Source organism: Staurois parvus, unplaced genomic scaffold (genome assembly GCF_062004578.1).
Source record: "Staurois parvus isolate SC_StPar_1 unplaced genomic scaffold, SC_StPar_1.0 ptg000029l, whole genome shotgun sequence".
Classification (NCBI taxonomy): Eukaryota; Metazoa; Chordata; class Amphibia; order Anura; family Ranidae; genus Staurois; species Staurois parvus.
In genome coordinates, this window is record NW_028317825.1 from 9,474,171 (window position 1) to 9,494,296 (window position 20,126).

At 41.0% G+C, this 20,126-nt stretch overlaps 1 protein-coding gene across 1 annotated transcript in view; it reads left to right on the plus strand.

The window, feature by feature from the left end:
• Window positions 1-20,126, plus strand: part of SMYD4 (SET and MYND domain containing 4) — a 91,356-nt gene that overhangs the window by 40,684 nt on the left and 30,546 nt on the right. The window contains exons 5-6 of the mRNA XM_089657713.1: window positions 8,898-9,885; window positions 14,475-14,657. Coding sequence (XP_089513839.1) covers window positions 8,898-9,885; window positions 14,475-14,657 — 1,171 coding nt within the window. The remainder of the gene's footprint in view (window positions 1-8,897; window positions 9,886-14,474; window positions 14,658-20,126) is intronic.

Genomic DNA, 20,126 nt, shown 5'->3' on the forward strand with positions numbered 1-20,126 from the left:
TCCAGCAGAAAGTATCAGTTTTCATGGATGAAACAAACCACTTAGCTAGGGGTGATTAAAATGATCAGCTTTTATTTATTCATGCAAAACTTTTATCCCATAAGGAAAAAAAACTGCACCCGATTATAAAGTGTGAGCTGGAGTTTGGCATCAATTAGTTGATTTAAATCTGCTAACATATTTAATACTTCCTCCCCCCCCCCCCCCAGACTGACAGTGCTGCTGTCTGCTGTGCCTTCTCTGCTTGTTCATGCAAAGTTGTGTCTTACTAATACAGGTGTGTTGATGGCCAGATTACCAGGTGGGAACTGAGGGAAGAAAGCCAAAGAAAAGAAAATAGATACCACTCCAAAGCTGAATTCCACCGTATGCATATTCCATACCTGGCTGATTGTAGTGGAAGCAGAGGATCACTGTAGTAAATGCTACTACAGTGATATTTCCTATATTCTTGGTCTTGCGCTGATCATCTTCCCTGCTGCGTAGTCAAAACGGGATTATTTGCCTGGCACAGGTGACATTTACAGTGAATGCAGAGCATTCGATGCTTGGATGAGGTAGAGAAACAAGACAGTGACATTGTGATCTTCACCTCATCCAATCAGAGATAGTCCTGCACTCAGTGAGAGGAATACAAAGGCATTCTCTGAATGGCACTATGTTGAGCGAGCAACCCACTCTGTTCACTATGCAGCAGTGCAGCTACACAGGACCCAGAAGATAACGAGGATCACTGTAGTAGTACGGGCTACTACAGTGATTCTCCGCTTCCACAGGGATCAGCCAGGTATGGAATATGCATAATCACATTGGTCCTAGCTGGACCAATGTAACTATGCAAAAATATCCATACCTGGAATTTAGCTTTAACATGAAAAAAAACCATAACCCCAGGTTCAAAAAAATTGGGACACTGTAAAATCTACTTAAACAATGAATGCAATGATTTGCAAATCTTATAAACCTATGTTTTATTCACAGTAGAAAATAGAAAACATCAAATGTTTAAACTGAGAAAATGTACCATTTTAGGGGGAAAAATGGTAATTTTTACAATGATGGCAGCAGCACGTCTCAGAAAAATGTTGGTACAGGGCAACAAAAAGTTGGCAGTGCTAACAAGGAAGGGCTGGAGGAACATTTTACAACTAATTAGGTTAATTGGCAACAGGTCAGTAACATGATTGGGTATAAAAAGAGCACCTTAGAGAGTCAGAGGGGTGGATTTACAAGGCAAATAGACTGTGCACTCTGCAAGTGCAGTTGCAGTCATTTTCATTAGTCTATTTAGTAAATCAACCACAGTGTCTCAGATGTTGATGGTCAGAGGTTCACCAATCTTGAAAAGCTGTGCCTAAAGATTGTCAAACAATTTTGGAATAATCTTCCTCAACATAAAATTGCAAAAGCTTCAAATATATCATCATCTACAGTATATAATATCCTCAAAAGATTCAGAGAACCTGGAGAAATCTCTGTGCAAAAGGGACAAGGCCGAAACACAATATTGGATGACTGTGATCTTTGGGCCCTAAGAAGGCACTGCACTATAAACAGGCATGATTTTTTGATCGGCATCACTGCGTCGGCTCAGGAATACTTCCAAAAATCACTGTCTGTGAACACAGTTCATCATGTCATCCAAAAATTCAAGGGTAAAGCTTAATCATGCAAATAAGTCCTATTTGAACATTATCTAGAAACACAGCCATCTTCTCTGGGCCAAAGCTCATTAAAAATGGTCTGTTGCAAAGTGGAAAACTGTTCTGTGGTCAAAATGTGACATTCTTTTTGGCAACCATGGGTGCCTTGTCCTCTGGTCTAAAGAGGAGAGGCTTCCAGCTTTTGATGACTGCTCACTTCAAAACCTGCATCTCTGATGATATGGCGGTGCATTATGCCTATGGAATGGGCAGCTTGCACATCTGGAAAGGCACCGTCAATGCTGAAAGAAATATCCAGGTTTTAGAGCAGCATACAATATGCTCCGATCCAGATGACATCTTTTTCAGGAAAGACCTTGCATATTTCAGTAGAACAATGCTAAACCGCATACTTCATCTATGAAAACAGCATGGCTTCTTAATAAAAGTGTCCAGGGACTTAACTGGCCTGTCTTCAGTCCAGACCTTTCACCAATTAAAAATAGTTGGTGCATCTTGAAATGAAAAATATGACAAAAAAGACTGGGGGCTGTTGAGCAGTTAGAATCCTATATCAGGCAAAATGAGACAATGTTCCTCTCCCACAACTGCAGCAAATGGTCTCCTCAGTTCCCAGACGTTTACAGAGTGTTTTTAAAAGAAGAGGGAATACTACATCGTAGTGAATATGGCCAAACTTTTTTGAAACATGTTGCTTTCATCTATTTCGAAATTACTTTATTTTTTTCCCTAAAATGCTATACTTTCTCAGTTAAACATTTTGGTATGTTTTCAATTTTCGATTGTGATTAAAATATGGGTTTGTGAGATTTGCAAATCATTGCATTTTGGATTTGGGGTTGCATTTGGGTGCTTGGTTTCCTTTAACACTACATGATCTATAAATATACACTCACCGGCCACTTTATTAGCTACACCTTGCTAGTGCCAAGAAAATATCATCCACACCATTACACCACCAGCAACAGCCTGAACCGTTGATACAAGGCAGGATGAATCCATGTTTTCATGATTACGTCAAATTCTCACACTAACATCTCAATGTTGCAGCAATTAGTCTGTCCATTCTCCTCTGGCATCAACAAGACATTTTCGTCCACACAACTGCTGCTTACTGAATATTTTCTCTTTTTCAGAGCATTCTCTGTAAACCCTAGAGATGGCTGTGCATGAAAATCCCAGTAGATCAGCAGTTTTTTAAATACTCGGACCAGCCTGTCTGGCACCAACAACCATGCCATGTTCAAAGTCACTTAAATCCCCTTTCTTCCCCATTCTGATGCTTGGTTTGAATTTCAGTAAGTCGTCCTCACCATGTCTACATGCCTAAATGCATTGAGTTGCTGCCATGTGATTGGCTGATTAGCAATATGTGTTACCAAGCAATTGAACAGGTGTACCAAATAAAGTGGCCAGTGAGTGTATGTTTTGGTAGTTTTAGAACAAATGATAAATATTTCAGTTTTTAGGTTGTTTTACTATTCCAATTAAATTATAGGAATGCATGGTATTAAATAAAAGTTACAAAACTATTACATTATCATTCCAGTTTAATCTGAAAACACAATTCCAGGCATTGAGTGAAATCAGTTAAAGGATACGTTCACCTTTTGACCAAAAATAATAAATGCACATTTTTTTGCAGGTAATGTGCATTTAATATTTTTGGTTGCAGGAGCCTGTACAGCAGATCGCTGGTGCCATGCAGACCTGTGAAAATATCTGCTTGCCTGTACATGATCCCAAAGGTGAACTTGTACTTTAATGAACTGCTAATGTTATTTGAGAAATTCTGCAACTGTACAGAAGTCCACTCAGTTTACCCAAATCTAAAGTGCTAACTGCACTGTAGTCAGATTCCTTAGAGTCCCCCCCCCCCCCCCCCCCCCCATGTAGATTGGATGAGTCAGGAGTATGTGCTGTGTCAGAGCTTCATTTATAAAAAATATGCTTGTGCACTGATCTTTAAAGTGATATTAAAGGCTCTTTTTTTGTGCTAAAATAAAAAACAGGTTATACTTCCTGCTCCGGATGCCCCCTTAGCAAGCCTTGTGCTATGGGGGTACCAGTTTATGCATGATCCTAAGCCGCAGGCTGTGTGTGTTGATTGAGGGGCACAGGAAGTCATTAACTGTCAGGTTCTACTGTCACCCACAGGAGGACTGGACACTGGCAGACAAAAAGGAAAACATTTATAAAAGCACAAGCCAGCCCAGAATGAACCCTCCTACATCCAGTAGGCTTCACTTTTTTGCAAATATCCTAGGAGAATAGACTTCTTTACTTAGGTCCGCTGGAAAAGGTCTAGCTATTTTGCTTCTAGCATTTTTCAAGATTCCTCTGTAAATCATTTCAAGAGCTAGTCTGTACAGTTGCAGCTATCCAGAAAGGCCTTTTTCCCAGCCTAGTTTTGTTGTGCCATGCCCAGACTCTGCTTGGATTTTGCAGGTCTAGCCTAGAAGTGACCTTTAGGCCCTGGGTGCCACATAAGACGCTTTGTAGGCACCATTCAGGTAACAAGTTATGCACAGAGTGCTTTCCAGGCTCCAGAATTGTTTGCATTGCTTCAGCGCAATGGTGAGTATCCTCACCGTTGAACCGCTGGCTGCATTTAAAATTCTTGCTCTTCTCCAGTTTCTACCTCCTGTGGGACTGAGCACTGACATCCACTGGATGGCTTTCTCTTCTGCCATTCAAAATCAAGGAAGCATCTACCCGTTGCTGCTGCTGCTCCAGCATTGCACAGAGACATGTGGAAATCTGATCTCCAGTTTGTTCCTACCACACATCCGCTGTGACATTGGTTACCTGTGGTTATCTCATTGGCTACTGGCTGTCTAAGCTTTTGTGATTACCTAAGGTCTTGGTTGGTTGCATCACCCTCACATGGTTGCAACGTCTTTATCTATGCCTAGAACTTTCCTTCGCTAATGGTTCCCAGGGCTGTTTGTTTTGTACCGTTCGATAGTACTGACTTCTTCAATATGGAATCCTGTTACCCTATATAACTAGTTATAGGGTCTACCCTGTCATTGGAAATCCCCTTTGCTCTGCCAGGTGAGGCCAATCCCCATGCTTTATCAAATAAGTCCCCTTCTACAGTCACTTACCACTGTTACCTCTAGTTTTGTGTTTTTCAGAGCTCTTACAGCTGCAAAGAGGAATTCTTTTATTGGGATTGGTAGCATTCTGATGGGTCCCCTGAGCATCCACTGGATTTGGTTCCTTTTGGAAAGGATTTTATTAAGCAGTGGTCTATACCCACGGTGGATGTGTCAGTGACCCACCTTAATAGGGAAACCATAAGGTCAATTGAGGGTATCCTCACTTTCAAGAATTGTACAGACTAACAGAATCCCAGCGTGCCATTATTTTGACATGGCACAGCAAATCGCATAGTGTGAAGCTTGTTGGCCTAAAAAAGCTTATGGGGTTTTTTTTTGGGGGGGGGGGGGGGGGGGCGACAAGCTTTGCGTGATACAGATTGCCACGCAGTAAATCGCACATCAGTCGTGGCAAATTGCATCACATGAAGCTTAATACCCAAAGGAAGCTAAGATCACCTGCTACACTATAAGTTGCTAATCGCTGCCATTACTGGAATAAATAAAAAATTTCAATATATATACTGTCAATTGTAGAAGCTATAACTTTCACACAAACCAATTGATATACACTTATTGGGATTTGTTTACCAAAGACATAGCAGAATACATTTTGGCCTAAATTTATGCAGAAACTTTATTTTCTATTGAATATATAGCAGAAAGTAAAAAAAAATTGGGTTTTTTTTTTGTTTTTTTTTTTAATTTTTATATTTTTTTTAATTTATATAATATAAAACAACCCAGTGGTGATCAAATACCACCAAAAGGACGCAGTATTTGTGTGGGGGAAAAAAATTATATAAAGTTTGTTTCCGTACAGCATTTCATGACTGCGCAATTACCAGTTAAATTAGCGCAATGAGGTATAGCAAAAAATGGCCTGGTCATGAACGGGATAAAATCTTCTGGAGCTGAAGCGTTTAAACAGTATTTTGAAAAGTGTTAATATTGTCCCTAATGCACTAACACAGAACTTAAATAATTCCTGTCTCTTTGAATACTATATGGTAGACAAGGCTGAGAGTGTCATTGTCACATATCAGCGACAGCACATTGTGAGTCTGATCAGCCGCTTGTCACAAGTTGGTGAAGGTGGCCCGGGGTCTGACACTGCATCCATCACAATTGCCCTCTCAGAATTACAAACTGAACCCCCCACGACTATTACTCTAGTTAGAACCTCACCTTATACCTTCCAGAGTCACAGCACAGATTAGTAGACCTAACTGAACCCCTGGGGTATCTTGGATCAAAAGATCTTTGTCCTAGCTCCTTCTTGGTCTTAGGCTACAGACATGACACTTCCTGCTGTAGGACCGCTGCCATGTCTATGGACAATTTTTACAGTAAATATAGACGCTTCATGATCTATCCAGTGTGCCACAGCCTTTTCTTTCACCTTCAGTGGACTGTGTACCCCGGTTTTTACAATAAATATGGACACTTCATAATTTATCCAGTGTTCAGCAGCCTTTTATTTCACTTCTGGATGACTGTGTCACAGTGCTGGCATGCCTCTACCATTGAGGAGGAACAGGAGATCATGCTGCTGCAAGAAAAGTAGTTTAGGTCCTGAATCGGACACTACCTTGTACTCTAGTGCTGGCCTCTCTTTTCTTGTCGATTGCAGTCTTCGAAAGGTCAGTTTTTAGAAACTGCCAAATTCTGAGTGATCCAGCACCAAGGTGCGTTTCTGATCCTGCGTTGCAAGAAGATGACATCAGAGGGAGGCTCCATGGTTCCCTGAGCCGTCCGCATTTTGAACAAGCTAGCTTCCTGGCACAATAACCTTCTGGCAGCAGCAGGAAATGGTCTCAACCAGATCTAGGTCCTTCCTCATTGTTTGCCTCAAAGACTCGAGAGGAGGACTCAAGATAGGAAGGGCTTTCATCTAGTCTCTTACCTTAGGGCTTCACCTCAAGGGTGGTTCCTTGCTGATGAGGTGCTGAGCTTGATCCTCTGTCAGATTGTAGCTTTCCTTCCAATATTAGAAGAGGTCTACTTTCTATTCCCTGGCTAAGGTTGTCTTGTATGGGATTTCCTCTTGGAGCCAATGTTACACTCCCAGGAGATGTTCTGACTTATGTTAAGAATTTATCTCTAATAGTCGTTTAGGTGAATCTGTTTGGCAGCCTTTTTAGACATAGGCCTTTTTAGGTTCCTCTTTCCTCATGAGATCAGGTGAGTTGATGCTTAGGGCCTTCTTTTTTTTTCTTACTTTATCGGTACATTCATCTTAGGGTTTTCTGTCAAGTTGCAGTTTCCTGGGGTTCTCTCTCCACTATTTGACCACATCATTGATTACCAGTCTTGTCAGAAAATCTTTGTTTGTTCCATCCTTCTAGTTATATTAGGTTAGTCAGCTTCATGCTTTTGGAATGTGGCTGGTGTCTGTCAAGACATTCCCCAACTTCAACTTACTTTCTCTTGGCCCTGGGACATCAGACATAGTTCCTCATCTCTTTTTGCTCTGGTTATTTTCTTCCCCAACCACATGGGGGTTTGAACTCATCTGTTCCCAAGGTGGCTCTTGAGCCTGTTAGTCGTTATTTGCTTTGTCCCTCATGGGGCGAGAAGAAAAATAAAATTTTACACTCACTATAAGAAGAAGGGATACAGCAGTGCTTTCTGTGTGAAGTATTGTAATGAAAACAATTTAATAATAAAATAAAGCAATTCACGAAAGAAGCACATAAACTTGCATATGCAAGTTTATGTGCTTCTCTTATGAGTTGCTTTATTTTATTATTAAATTGTTTTCATTACAATACTACACTCAGAAAGCGCTGCTGTATCGCATCTTTTTTGCCTGCCATGCCGCTTCCATTGGTCATAGTCACATGGACCTATTACTTACAAGGACTATAGACAATAATCTGTTTATTTAGATTACATGTGTTTATGGGACATTGATCATTTGGTCATCATTTTCCCCTTGCTTTTGACTCCCTGAGCACCACCACTACCTCTCTCCTATTGTCTTGTACTCAGTATAAAAATCTTTTCTTGGAGTCCATTGAAGGTCATAGATTCCACCGCTTTGTGTTTGTAATTATGTTCTTATAACATTCTTGGTATTCCTTGCTACAAAATTGAAGCATGCCAGTTGTTTAAGAAGTTATCCTGGGTTGTCCTAAGATTTTTATTTTGTTTGCCAGTTTCCAGTCCAAAAAAGGATTGCTGCACTTAGAAAATCTTAAAAAGCGGAGTTCCAGGCGTTTTTGTGTTTATTAAAAGTCAGCAGAAAAAACTGTAGCTGCTGACTTTTAATAAACACACACTTACCTGTCCCAGGGTCCAACTATGTACTAACCCGTGCAGTCCCTTCTCTTTTTCTGTGTGCTATGGCGCCGGCATCTCCACTGTGGGCACCAGGCTCTGACAGCTTGCGGCTTCACAGCCTGGTGTCCACTGCGCATGCGCGAGTCACGCCGCGCCTCCTGATTGGTCCAGCAGTCTCCTGGGACCTGTGAGAGTTCCCAGGAAGTGGGAGTGGGTACCTGTCAAAACCAGGTACTTGCTCCCCCCTCCCCCGCAAAAGGTGCCAAATATGGCAGTGGAGGGGGGAGGAGGCAAATAAGCGAAGCTTCCACTTTTGAGTGGAACTCCGCTTTAATGTAGAAAAAGATTATATGCAAAAAAAAATCAATACAGTGTTCAACACTGTATTGATTATTTTGTATTTTTTGTATATTATCTTTTTCTACATTAAGATTTTTGAGTGCAGCATTCCCCTTCCTTTTTCTATATATGGCCTTTTGGGAGGGCCTGATTGCTATGCACTGTAATCAGATACTGCTGTGCACCTCACCTATGCGATTGTGTGTGTGTGTGTGTATATACAGTATATATGTGTGTGTGTGTGTATATATATATATATATATATATATATATATATATATATATATATATATATATATAAAACAATTATAAAATGTTTAATGCTTAAGGTGCTGTAGGCCCTTTAAATCTAGTTTGTGTGTAGTGTGATTTCACTTCTACATTAAACCTAATAAGAAGAATGATCTTTGTGTGCAATTCTCAGTGATGAGACAAAAGAAAGAATAGAAACCACTTTGGGAATGTGACAGTGATGTTTTCTTCCCTTGGGGAATTCTTTGTTTAGGAATGCCTGGAAGACATCGATCGTGCACAAGAGCATGGATATCCTGAACGAATAAAGAGCAAAATACTTCAGCGGCAGGCAGAGTGTTTGCGAAAGCTGAAACAATCTGAATTCTCCAGCATTCGTCTTCCCAGCACAGAAAGTATTAACCTGACTGATCCCACAAGGGAGCATGCTGCAGATGCGTTATGTGGCAGACTACAAGAGTTGAAGTTAGACAGAAACCTGCAGCTAACTAATGCTTCCAGTTCCCTAGACATGCATTTCAGCAATTCCAAAGGTCGCCACTTGGTGGCTACTCAGGATATTGCACATGGAGAGCTCTTGATAGGGGAAGAAGCCTATGTCAGTGTGATTATTCCTGACAGAAAGCCAAGCAGCATTAAAGCTACATGGGATGTCAGTGTTACTAACTGTGATCTTTATTGTCACCACTGCCTACAAAGGAGTTTGACCTCCCTACCTTGTCACCAGTGCAGTTTTGCCAGATATTGTAGCCCTAACTGTAGAGATGTGGCCTGGAAGGGGTATCACTATGTGGAATGCTCATTGGGTAGCTGTCTTCTTGCTCTAGGTGTGTTCTGCCACACAGCACTGAGGACAGTCTTACTGGCTGGCCTCAGACAGGTTTTTGAGGTCTTTCACCAGGCGCTGGATGTGAAGACTAAAGCTCAGGACAGTGTAAGTGGGATCATTTATAATGAGCAGTATTGTAGCAACTATAAATCTTTATTTACTCTCCAAGCACACCCTGAACTTCAGAATGAGGAGCAGAAGTTTCTTTATGGCCTTACAAGTGCAGCTTTGTGTAAGAAATTATGTCCCGACATCCTGAAAACAAGCATGGAAGCATCAAGTCTAAATGCAGAGACGACAACAGAAAAAGAACAATCAGATATGCACATAATTGGTTCAACTATATTCTTTCACATGCTCCAGCTCCATTGCAATGCTCAAGCAGTGACAGTCCTCCAACAGGATTTTGATGGTAATTATTAGGAATTCTTTCTTGTATGTTTATATTAGCAGTCTCCAAAATACGAAGACAGCAATAGTATTAAATGCATTGGTATTTTTAGTATTATGAAAGAAAGCATGTTACATGGTATAGAAGATGCATTTGTAAAGCAGGTTAAAAGTATGTAGAATGTATTTCCCCTGTGATATTTTGGGGGTCCAGATCAATAGCCAGCCATCTTCGTTAAAGCAAACTGATTTTTATTCAAAAACAGGCAAACAAAGTAGCTTTTCTTCAGCATAAACCAAACAAAAAACAGCCCATACATTCTGGTACAGAAACAGAAATTTGGATCACTACTAGTGTAAACCTGACCCACAACAGGGTTTAAAGTTCCCACCTGTTTAGGAGTTTTGAAAGGTCGTAAGAGCTCAGCAACATCCCAATATCCAAGACAGACCACATTTCTCTCATAGCTGTGCCCTGTTCTACTCAACACCTCATGGACACCTGTTGGCTGCTTCTTGCCTTTTCATTCCTCTCTTGCAGGTGGGTTAACCTGATCACCAAAAGGACCAAAGCACCAAAAGTTTGGGTTGGAGACTCTTTACCACTCAAAATCTCTCCAAGCCTCCAAATTTCAGGACCCATATGAGGACTTAATAATCCTGGGTAAATTACAAGTCAATGTTCTCCTTTATCGAATCACCCCAGAACCCCTCACCCTGCACGGGTGAGAATCCCTGAGTACTTCACACTGCTTTTTGTCATTCCGCTTAAAGGGATCACAACCCAAACAAAGAAGACACCCTGGTCAGTCCCATCCAGGACCCATCCCTGGTGTCCTGTACACTACAAACTTTTTAAATACAGGGTGGTAAGAAACAAAAGGAAATCCATCATTTATTGAAACTCTCGGTTTCTGACCACAAGCTTAAAATATGATTTTACAATATCCTTTGGATTTACTAACATCTATTTAGTGTGAGACCTTTTTGAATAGATGTAAATTGAAAGGATAGTTTAGAAAAGCCCATGCAGTTATTAATTGTTGGTAAATCCAAAAGAGATTGTTTTAACCAGATGGTAATGTGTTTGATGCCTAAACACTGGAGGCAGTTATTGAAAATTATGTCTCCCTGAGTATAGTGATGTTTGGTAGCCTTTTATTAGGAGGATTCACATTTTGTTATACATGTATTACTTCATTCATTGTAATTTACTATTCATAGGGTACACAACTCTACAATAAGCCTCCAGTACGCTTGTTTTCATGCGGTTTTTGTGCATTGACACTTCCTGAATAGGGTATTGCGTTCATTTCAATGAGGTGCCCTACATGCAACAAATGCATCGAGTAAGCTCAAGAATCATTCTGAGTACTGCAAGTTTTTTTAGCCATGTACAGTATGTTGTGTTTTTTTCACATATAAACCATGCGTCTAGCTGGCCATGTTTAGAGTGCCACTAATAAGGAATGGCAACTACAGCACTAATTTTTTGCCCAATTTTGCTTCCATGGGTCCATGTGCTACTGTAGTGTATATGAAGCCTTAGTGTATCTATTTTGGACACAGAGATATACTACTTATGTCATTATTTCACACATTTATAATGTGTATGCATATATAGAGAGCATATGTTGTTAGGTGGCAAATATGCTAATACATTTCCAATTTTTTTGGAACTGGCTCTAGCCTAATTTTGTTTGCAAGGTGTACACAGGATTTCTAGAATTAGTAACTGATGTATTTATTAGTCCAATATTTCAGAAGGTCCCTCTGTTTCTGAAACGGAGGGGAATGTGTGTGTGTGTATATATATGTATGTGTATATATATATATATATATATATATATATATATATATATATATATATATACAGTTGCAAGAAAAAGTATGTGAACCCCTTGGGATTACGTGGAGTTTTGCATGAATTGGGCATAAAATGTGCTCTGAACGTCATCTAAGTCACACCAATAGAAGAACACAGTCTGCTGAACATAATACTACACAAACATTAGATGTTGCCATGGTTTAATTGCACATAACATGTAAACATTCACAGTGCAGGGAGGAAAAAGTATGTGAACCTTTGGACTTAATAACTGGTTGACCCTCCTTTGGCAGCAATAACCTCAACCAAACGTTTCCTGTAGTTGCAGATCAGACCTGCACAATGATCTGGAGTAATTTTGGACCACTCCTCTTCACAAAACTGTTTCAGTGTAGCAATATTCTTGGGATGTCTGGTGTGAATCGCTCTCTTAAGGTCATGCCACAGCATTTCAATTGGGTTGAGGTCAGGACTCTGACAGGGCCACTCCAGAAGGCGTATTCTGTGCTGTTGCAGCCATTGTTTTGTTGAATTACTTGTATGCTTTGGGTCATTGTCCTGTTGCATCACCCATCCTCTGCGGAGCTTCAGTTGGCGGACAGATGGTCGTACGTTTTCCTGCAAAATGTCTTGATAAACTCTGGAATTCATTTTCCCATCAATGACAACAATCCGTCCATGCCCTGAGGCAGCAAAGCAGCCCCAAACCATGATGCTCCCTCCGCCATGTTTTACAGTGGGGATGAGGTTTTGATGTTGGTGTGCTGTGCCTTTTTTTCTCCACACATAGTGTTGTGTGTTCTTCCCAAACAACTCAATCTTGGTTTCATCTGTCCACAGTATATTTTGCCAGTAGTGCTGTGGAACATCCAGGTGCTCTTTTGCAAACTTCAAACGTGCTGCAATATTCTTTTTGGACAGCAATGGCTTCCTCCGTGGTGTCCTCCCATGTACTCCATTCTTGTTTAATGTTTTCCTTATTGTAGATGTGTCAACAAAAATGTTAGCATGTGCCAGAGATTTCTGTAGGTCTTTAGCTGACACTCTGGGATTCTTCTTTACCTCATGCAGCATTCTGCGCTGTGCTCTTGCAGTCATTTTTACAGGACGACCACGCCTAGGGAGAGTAGCAACAGTGCTAAACTTTCTCCATTTGTAGACAGTCTGTCTTACCGTGGACACATGAACATCAAGGCTTTTGGAGATACTTTTGTAACCCTTTCAAGCTTCATGCAAGTCAACAATTCTTGATTGTAGGTCTTCTGGGAATTTTTTTCTGCGAGGCATGTTTCACATCAGACAGTGCTTCTTGAAACCAGTAAACCCAAAACAGGTGTGTGTTTTTTAAGGGCAGGACAGCTGTCAGCAACACATCCAATATCATCACACTGATTGGAGTCAAGGTTGGCTCACTCCTGGCTCCAATTAGCTCTGGGAGAAGACATTAAGCTAGGGCCTCACATACTTTTTCCTCCCTGCACTGTGAATGTTTACATGTTATGTGCAATTAAACCATGGCAACATCTAATGTTTGTGTAGTATTATGTTCAGCAGACTGTGTTCTTCTATTGTTGTGACTTAGATGACTTTCAGAGCACAGTTTATGCCAAATTCATGCAAAACTCCACATAATCCCAAGGGGTTCACATACTTTTTCTTGCAACTGTATATAGATCGTTGGTACCTGCTTAGCTGGTGCCTCTGTGACTGAAGTTGTCAACTAATTTGCGGTGTCGCAGGGTACAGATTAAAGGTTATGATGGCATATACAGTTTCTGGGGAAACATACTCTAATAACCATAATCGCATTTGACATGGTCAACTGCCTGAAAGAGGAAAAAGGACACTGCACAGGATTGTGACCCAGAATAAGAAAACAACTGCTGCAAAAGTGACTGCAGAGCTCAATCTCAGTCTTTCAAAGTCTTGTCCACAAAAATTGTGCAGTGGGAACTCCATAAGCAAATTATTCACGGGTGAGCTGCAGTTGCCAAACCACTAGTTACTGATATTAATGCTCAGAAGAGGAGAGAGTGGTGTAACACCCATAAATCGAGGACTATCGATCAATGGAAGACTGTATTATGGTCCGATGAATCGAGCTTTCACATTCTTCCTAACCACTGGACATGTTTACATGTGGCAAACTCCATCCCAAACGTGCGACTAGGACTGTCTTGTGCCAGTGGTAAAGCATGGTAGTGGCGTAATTATGGCTTGTGCAGTCATATGTTGGTATTCTGCAGGCCCCATCATCACCTTGAAAGGTAGAGTCACTGCCAGCGACTATGTACAAATTTTGGGCAATAATGTCCACCCCATGGTGCATACATTGTTTCCTTAAGACCGCGCCATTTACCAAGACAAGAATACTCCAATTCACACATCTGGTGTTGTCAAATCTTGGTTTGATGAGCATGCAGACAAAGCCTTGCACCTTCCCTGGGCGCCGCAGTTACCTTAATGTCATAGAGCAACTATAGTCAATTTTAAAGAATAAGGTTCGGGCTCCTTTTCCACCTCCGGCAGCTCTGTGAGAGCTGGAGTGATTTTTGCATGAAGAGTGTTTTAAGATTTCATTATCCACTATCCATGACTTATATTCCCAGAAATAGGCCGTCTTGGATGCCAAAGACTGTCCAACACCATATTTGGTAACAATTTTGTTCTTTTATCTAGTATTTCCATAATTTTGTCCATCCCGTGTGTGTGTGTGTGTGTATGTATATATATATATATATAATTACATTTTAAACGTTACAATTTCTTTCTATTATTTCTAGAAACTGCTGCCTCAGTAGTGGAAAGCAGCAAGTTCTCCCGTCTTGCCACTGCAGTTTTTCCAGTTCTAAGCTTGTTAAACCATTCATGTGAACCAAACACAAGTGTATCCTTTCAAGGTAGATGTGCAATGGTTAGAGCTTGTAGAGAAATCAGAAGAGGGGAGGAGGTGGTCCACTGCTATGGTGAGTTTTTTTAATGCATTATTAGAAAAATCATCATCGAAACATTCTAAAATGGTTTCCTTTTGTACAGTCTACACAGTTAAAGTTGTTCTCAGATTAAACCATTGTTTACCCTAATGCATTGCCTATCTGTCATTTGCATTAATTTTCTTTTTTTAGGCTTTTTCTTTCTGATTTTGCCTGATGATCTGGCCAATAACACATCTTATTAGCGTGCCCCCACTCTGGATGAAGGAGCATCAGAGACACCTTTGGAGAGCAACATTGTCAGTCTGCAGGAAGGGGAGTGTTGGATACTAGGGATGCACTAATACTGTTTTTTTAATTGGTGAGTACGAGTACCGATATTTTCAATATCGATTACCGATACTTTGCAGTGCAATATGCATCAATACAAAATGTATGGACACAAATTGCACCGCAAAGAATTGCATACGATTTGAACAGGAATGCGATTCCTGTCCATATCGCAATTGGTTTCATCACTGCTCCTTGTGAGCCCAGGCTGTCATAGTCTGAGTTCACACAGCAGCAGTGCAGAGAGTGGGGATGTATACTATGGTAGCAAATGCTACATATTCCCAGTGGTAGGAGAGGAGTGAAAGGGGCGGGATTTCAAATCCCCACCACTTTCTTTCCTCTCCTTGCAGTGATGACAGTTCAGGCTAGAGGGCTTTTGATTGGGTAGCACTGTCACATGGACAGCCATGCCATCTACCCCATACTGTCATCGCTGCAAGGAGAGCAGAGAAAGCCATTTAACAGGTCTGGGGATTTCAAATCCCCACTTCTTTCTCTCCTCTCATACCGCTGGGCAAATGGGGGCATTTGCCTCATACATCCCCACTCTCTGCTTAGCTTGGGATGCCTGCAGAAAGGTTTCCCACACAGCTCCTGTCTGAACTCAGACTATGACAAGCCTGGGTTCAAACAGGAGCATTGGGGAAAATGCTTCCGATTTGGACAGGAATCGCATTCCTGTTCAAATCGCACACTAATCTTTGCGGTGCAGTTTGTAATGGCGCAAATCGCACCGCAAAGTATCGGTTTCTGGTATTGAGTACTCCTAAAAATACTCGATATTGGCACCAGTACTGGCATCAGTGCATCCTTATTAGATATACAAGCAGATTTAGATACACTAAGCAAATGAAAGCCATACTCCAGCTCACACTTTATAGGCAGTTGCAGCAACAGTGTTTTGTTCTTTTTGGGGTAAAGGTTTTACATAAATAAAAGCTGATAATTGTATGCACCCGTCAGTAATACATGGTTTTCTCAACTCACTAACTACTATATCTGCAGGGCAGCTTGTTCTGTTGAAAAACAACAGACTTATTAGCAGGATCACTAGGTGAAAAAAAGAAAGAAAGCTTAAAAAAGAAAATTAACATCCCTAAGAATTGGTAAGCTGCAGTACAACAGACGGTTCATTTAGGGATTAATACTGCTTTAAAGTGTTACTAAACCCACAACAGTAAAATCAGTCTGTATATGCAGTAAAGCATGCTCGTTATACTCCCTGTGAAACCGAAGGGGTTATTCCTCTGCATTGTGTAAAAAGGCTGTTTAATCCTGACTTCTCTGATCTTCCTCTTCTTCCAGTGTCCCCCTCTTTTCTCCTGATAAGACATATTGTGTGGAGTCACTCTGCACATGCTCAGTTTGGTGTGTATTACTAGAGAGGGGTTTTTTTTCTTGGGAGAGTGCATGTGATCAGCACAGGGCCAATCAGCATTGTCCAGACAGAGGTCAGAGGTTCTGCATCCTCTTAGAGCAAAATGAAACCTACCCCTACAAGCTTTAACCAGTGCTCGGCTGGACACTGATAGAAGTCACAAGGCTGCAATAACTGCTGATGAGAAAAGGTATTTAACAGTTTATATCTTCTAAAATAATTGCACTTCTATGTTCTGTGTACTATGGGAGACCAGATGTAGTGAATGCAGGGTCCTGGGTTTAGTAACACTTAAAGGCTGCTTTTCCTATGCTTTCCAATTTGCTTACCTTGTATGGGAATATATGTTGTTTTTGAGTTCAATAGCTTGAGTTGAAATTAACAAACTCAATTATCGTCTCTTTTGTTATTGGACTGCTTCGTCCAAAGTGTTTGTAAAAGCCAGTCTGTCTGATAGGATGTGATTATTTCTGTGCTTTCTTTTTAGATAACCTAACTTGCTCGGGGAATATTTTGTCTCATATTACATGTTTATTTTTAAAACGTATACAGATAGTAAAAAAAAAAAAAAAAAGATAATATACATCAGTTTAAAAATATAAACTTAAAAAAAAACAACCTTTGCCCTAATGACACTGTCACTATCCTATTGACACTGTCTACTGCTCTACTGACTGGTGATGTCTACTGCTCTACTGATTGGTAATGTCTACTGCTCTACTGATTGGCAATGTCTACTGCTCTACTGACTGGTAATGTCTACTGTTCTACTGATTGGCAATGTCTACTGCTCTACTGATTGGTAATGTCTACTGCTCTACTGATTGGTAATGTCTACTGCTCTACTGATTGGTAATGTCTACTGCTCTACTGATTGGCAATGTCTACTGCTCTACTGATTGGTAATGTCTACTGCTCTACTGATTGGCAATGTCTACTGTTCTACTGATTGGTAATGTCTACTGCTCTACTGACTGGTAATGTCTACTGTTCTACTGATTGGCAATGTCTACTGCTCTACTGATTGGTAATGTCTACTGCTCTACTGATTGGCAATGTCTACTGCTCTACTGATTGGTAATGTCTACTGCTCTACTGATTGGCAATGTCTACTGTTCTACTGATTGGTAATGTCTACTGCTCTACTGATTGGTAATGTCTACTGCTCTACTGATTGGCAATGTCTACTGCCCTACTGATTGGTAATGTCTACTGCTCTACTGATTGGCAATGTCTACTGCTCTACTGACTGGTAATGTCTACTGCTCTACTGACTGGTAATGTCTACTGCTCTACTGACTGGTAATGTCTACTGCTCTACTGACTGGTAATGTCTACTGCTCTACTGACTGGTTATGTCTACTGCTCTACTGACTGACAATGTTCACTACCCTTCTGACACCAACGTCTGCCCTACTGATACATGCACTGCTTACTGACACTGTCCACAGCCCTATTGACAATGTCCACTGCGCTGCTGTCACTGCCCTACTGATACCATTCACTGCCCTACTGACATTGGCCACTGCTCTACTGACTGACACTGTCCACTTTTGAAAAAACACAGTGCTGCTTGGACAAGATCCTCACAGGATTTGACTGACAGCAGAGGCAGCCAATGACTCCCACTGCTCTCAGTGTAGTATAGTGGGAGCAGTGAGAGGGGAGAGAAGACTGGCAGCCAGGCACAAGACGATCAATGTACAGGGTGTCCCTAAAGTCTGGACACATAGGCAAACTGTATATTTTCAACAACATTTTATATCATTGGAATATTAATCAATAACATCCTCAATGTGATTTCCATCATTTGTGATGCAAAGTTCCATGCGCTTTGCAAGATTCACTTGAATCTGATGCAGTAACTCCACATTTCTGTCAATTTGAGCACTTTTGTTCCTGATGTGTTCCTTCAGGTAATTCAAATCTGTGATTTTTCATTGAGTACACCTTCTCATTTAGCATACCCCAGAGATGAAACCAATCCTCCTACATAATATGTACCTGATTATCTGCTCTTTGCTTCTCTACTTCCAAATAAAGTGCTATATTTAAAAAAAGCGTGTCTGGGAGTTCAGAAAAAAGGGACGGAGAGCTGAAATTACACACTGCAGAGCTCAGTGAGGAGAGATCTGAGAGCTGATTGGAGGGAAGGGGCATACCATGACTTCACACAGCTCATAAGAACAGAGCTGAGACTATTAATCTGCTGGAGGGCACTTCCCTGTCACCATTTTACACTGGGTATCAGGAAAACTTGTCTGAAGTGATTCATGCAGATAGCAGAGGAATGAAGCAGCAGACAGAAATTACATTTAGTGGTCTTAATTGAGACAAGTACACACTATAGAGGGATATGCTTTCATATATCATGTCTGAGGTTTACAACCACTTTAAGGTAAAAACCGTTTTAGCTTTAGAGCCACATTAAAGCTTGGAGGCTTGAGCTGCATTCACAGTTATGCATTCCTGTATTGAGTGCATTAAAACACCATACATGGGTTAGTGTGAATGAACCACACATATGCTTCAAGGCACCACAACGCATGGAAACAAATCACCCTGGTTTGTGGTGCTCTACATGGCTAAAAATGGTGCAGGTCTGTTTTCCTATCCATTCTGGTGCATTGGCAGCTTATTGATTTTAATAAACTACCTCAACTCTACATGCGTTAATACGCAACATAATGCATATTGACGCAGAGTACTGGAGCAGATAGGTGTGAATTCAGCTTCAGTGATTGCAATATACAAGTCACTCTAAGGCCTAGCTTGCTTGTTGCTGTGGGGCGGGGGGCCACCAACTGCTCCCTCTTAGGGCTCGTTCACACTTGACTAATTTCTAACTCTTCTTTGACATGCGTTAGGCATTTGGGAAGCATTTTTAATGCTCCTCAAACGCTCCCCAAATGCCCTATGCGCATTTTTGAGGCGTTTGCCAAGCTTTAAAACTGCACCACAAACGCCTATAATGAAGTTTAATGGTATTAACGCTCCACAAACGCCCCGCAAACGTCTGCCAGGAGTTTGAGGAGCATCACCATAGACTTTAATGGGAGGCTTCAATTCCTCTTAGCTGGACATGAGGTGTCAATTTTGACACGACGGTAACACTTTAGTGTGAACAGCACTGTGAGCTACCTTGTGTAGAATTTTCATAGGCGTTTGAGGAGCGTTAAAAACGCTTCCCAAATGCCTGTCAAACGCCTGCTAACAAAGCTAGTGTGAACTTAGCCTAAAGCTGCAAAGGAAGAAGAGGGGGTGAACAAATGCATCACAGTGCAGCAAAAATGATCCTAACTGAAAAGGGAGTGCAGGTCCAATGTAGATTGCTCCTCAGAGGGCTACGCAAGTGTGATTGGGACCTCAGGGTTAATCTGCATATCTATAAATATAATACAGAAAAAAATATGCATGTAAAATACATATGCATGTAAAAAAATTAAACATCAAAACCTATCTCATTATATAGTGAAAAAACAGGTGGCGCACACACCTAGTGCATTATCCAAGGTTTATTGTAGGAATGAAATAATAAAAACATACTCACAGACGAAGCATGTATCTAAAAAGCATAGAAAAATGACAATGACCACAACGGCGGGCAAGGTGTTCTCACTGTCAGTGCGGTCAAATGGCTGACGCGTTTCGGGGACATTTGACCGCACTGACAGTGAGAACACCGTGCCCGCCGTTGTGGTCGTTGTCATTTTTCTATGCTTTTTAGATACATGCTTCGTCTGTGAGTATGATTTTATTATTTCATTCCTACAATAAACCTTGGATAATGC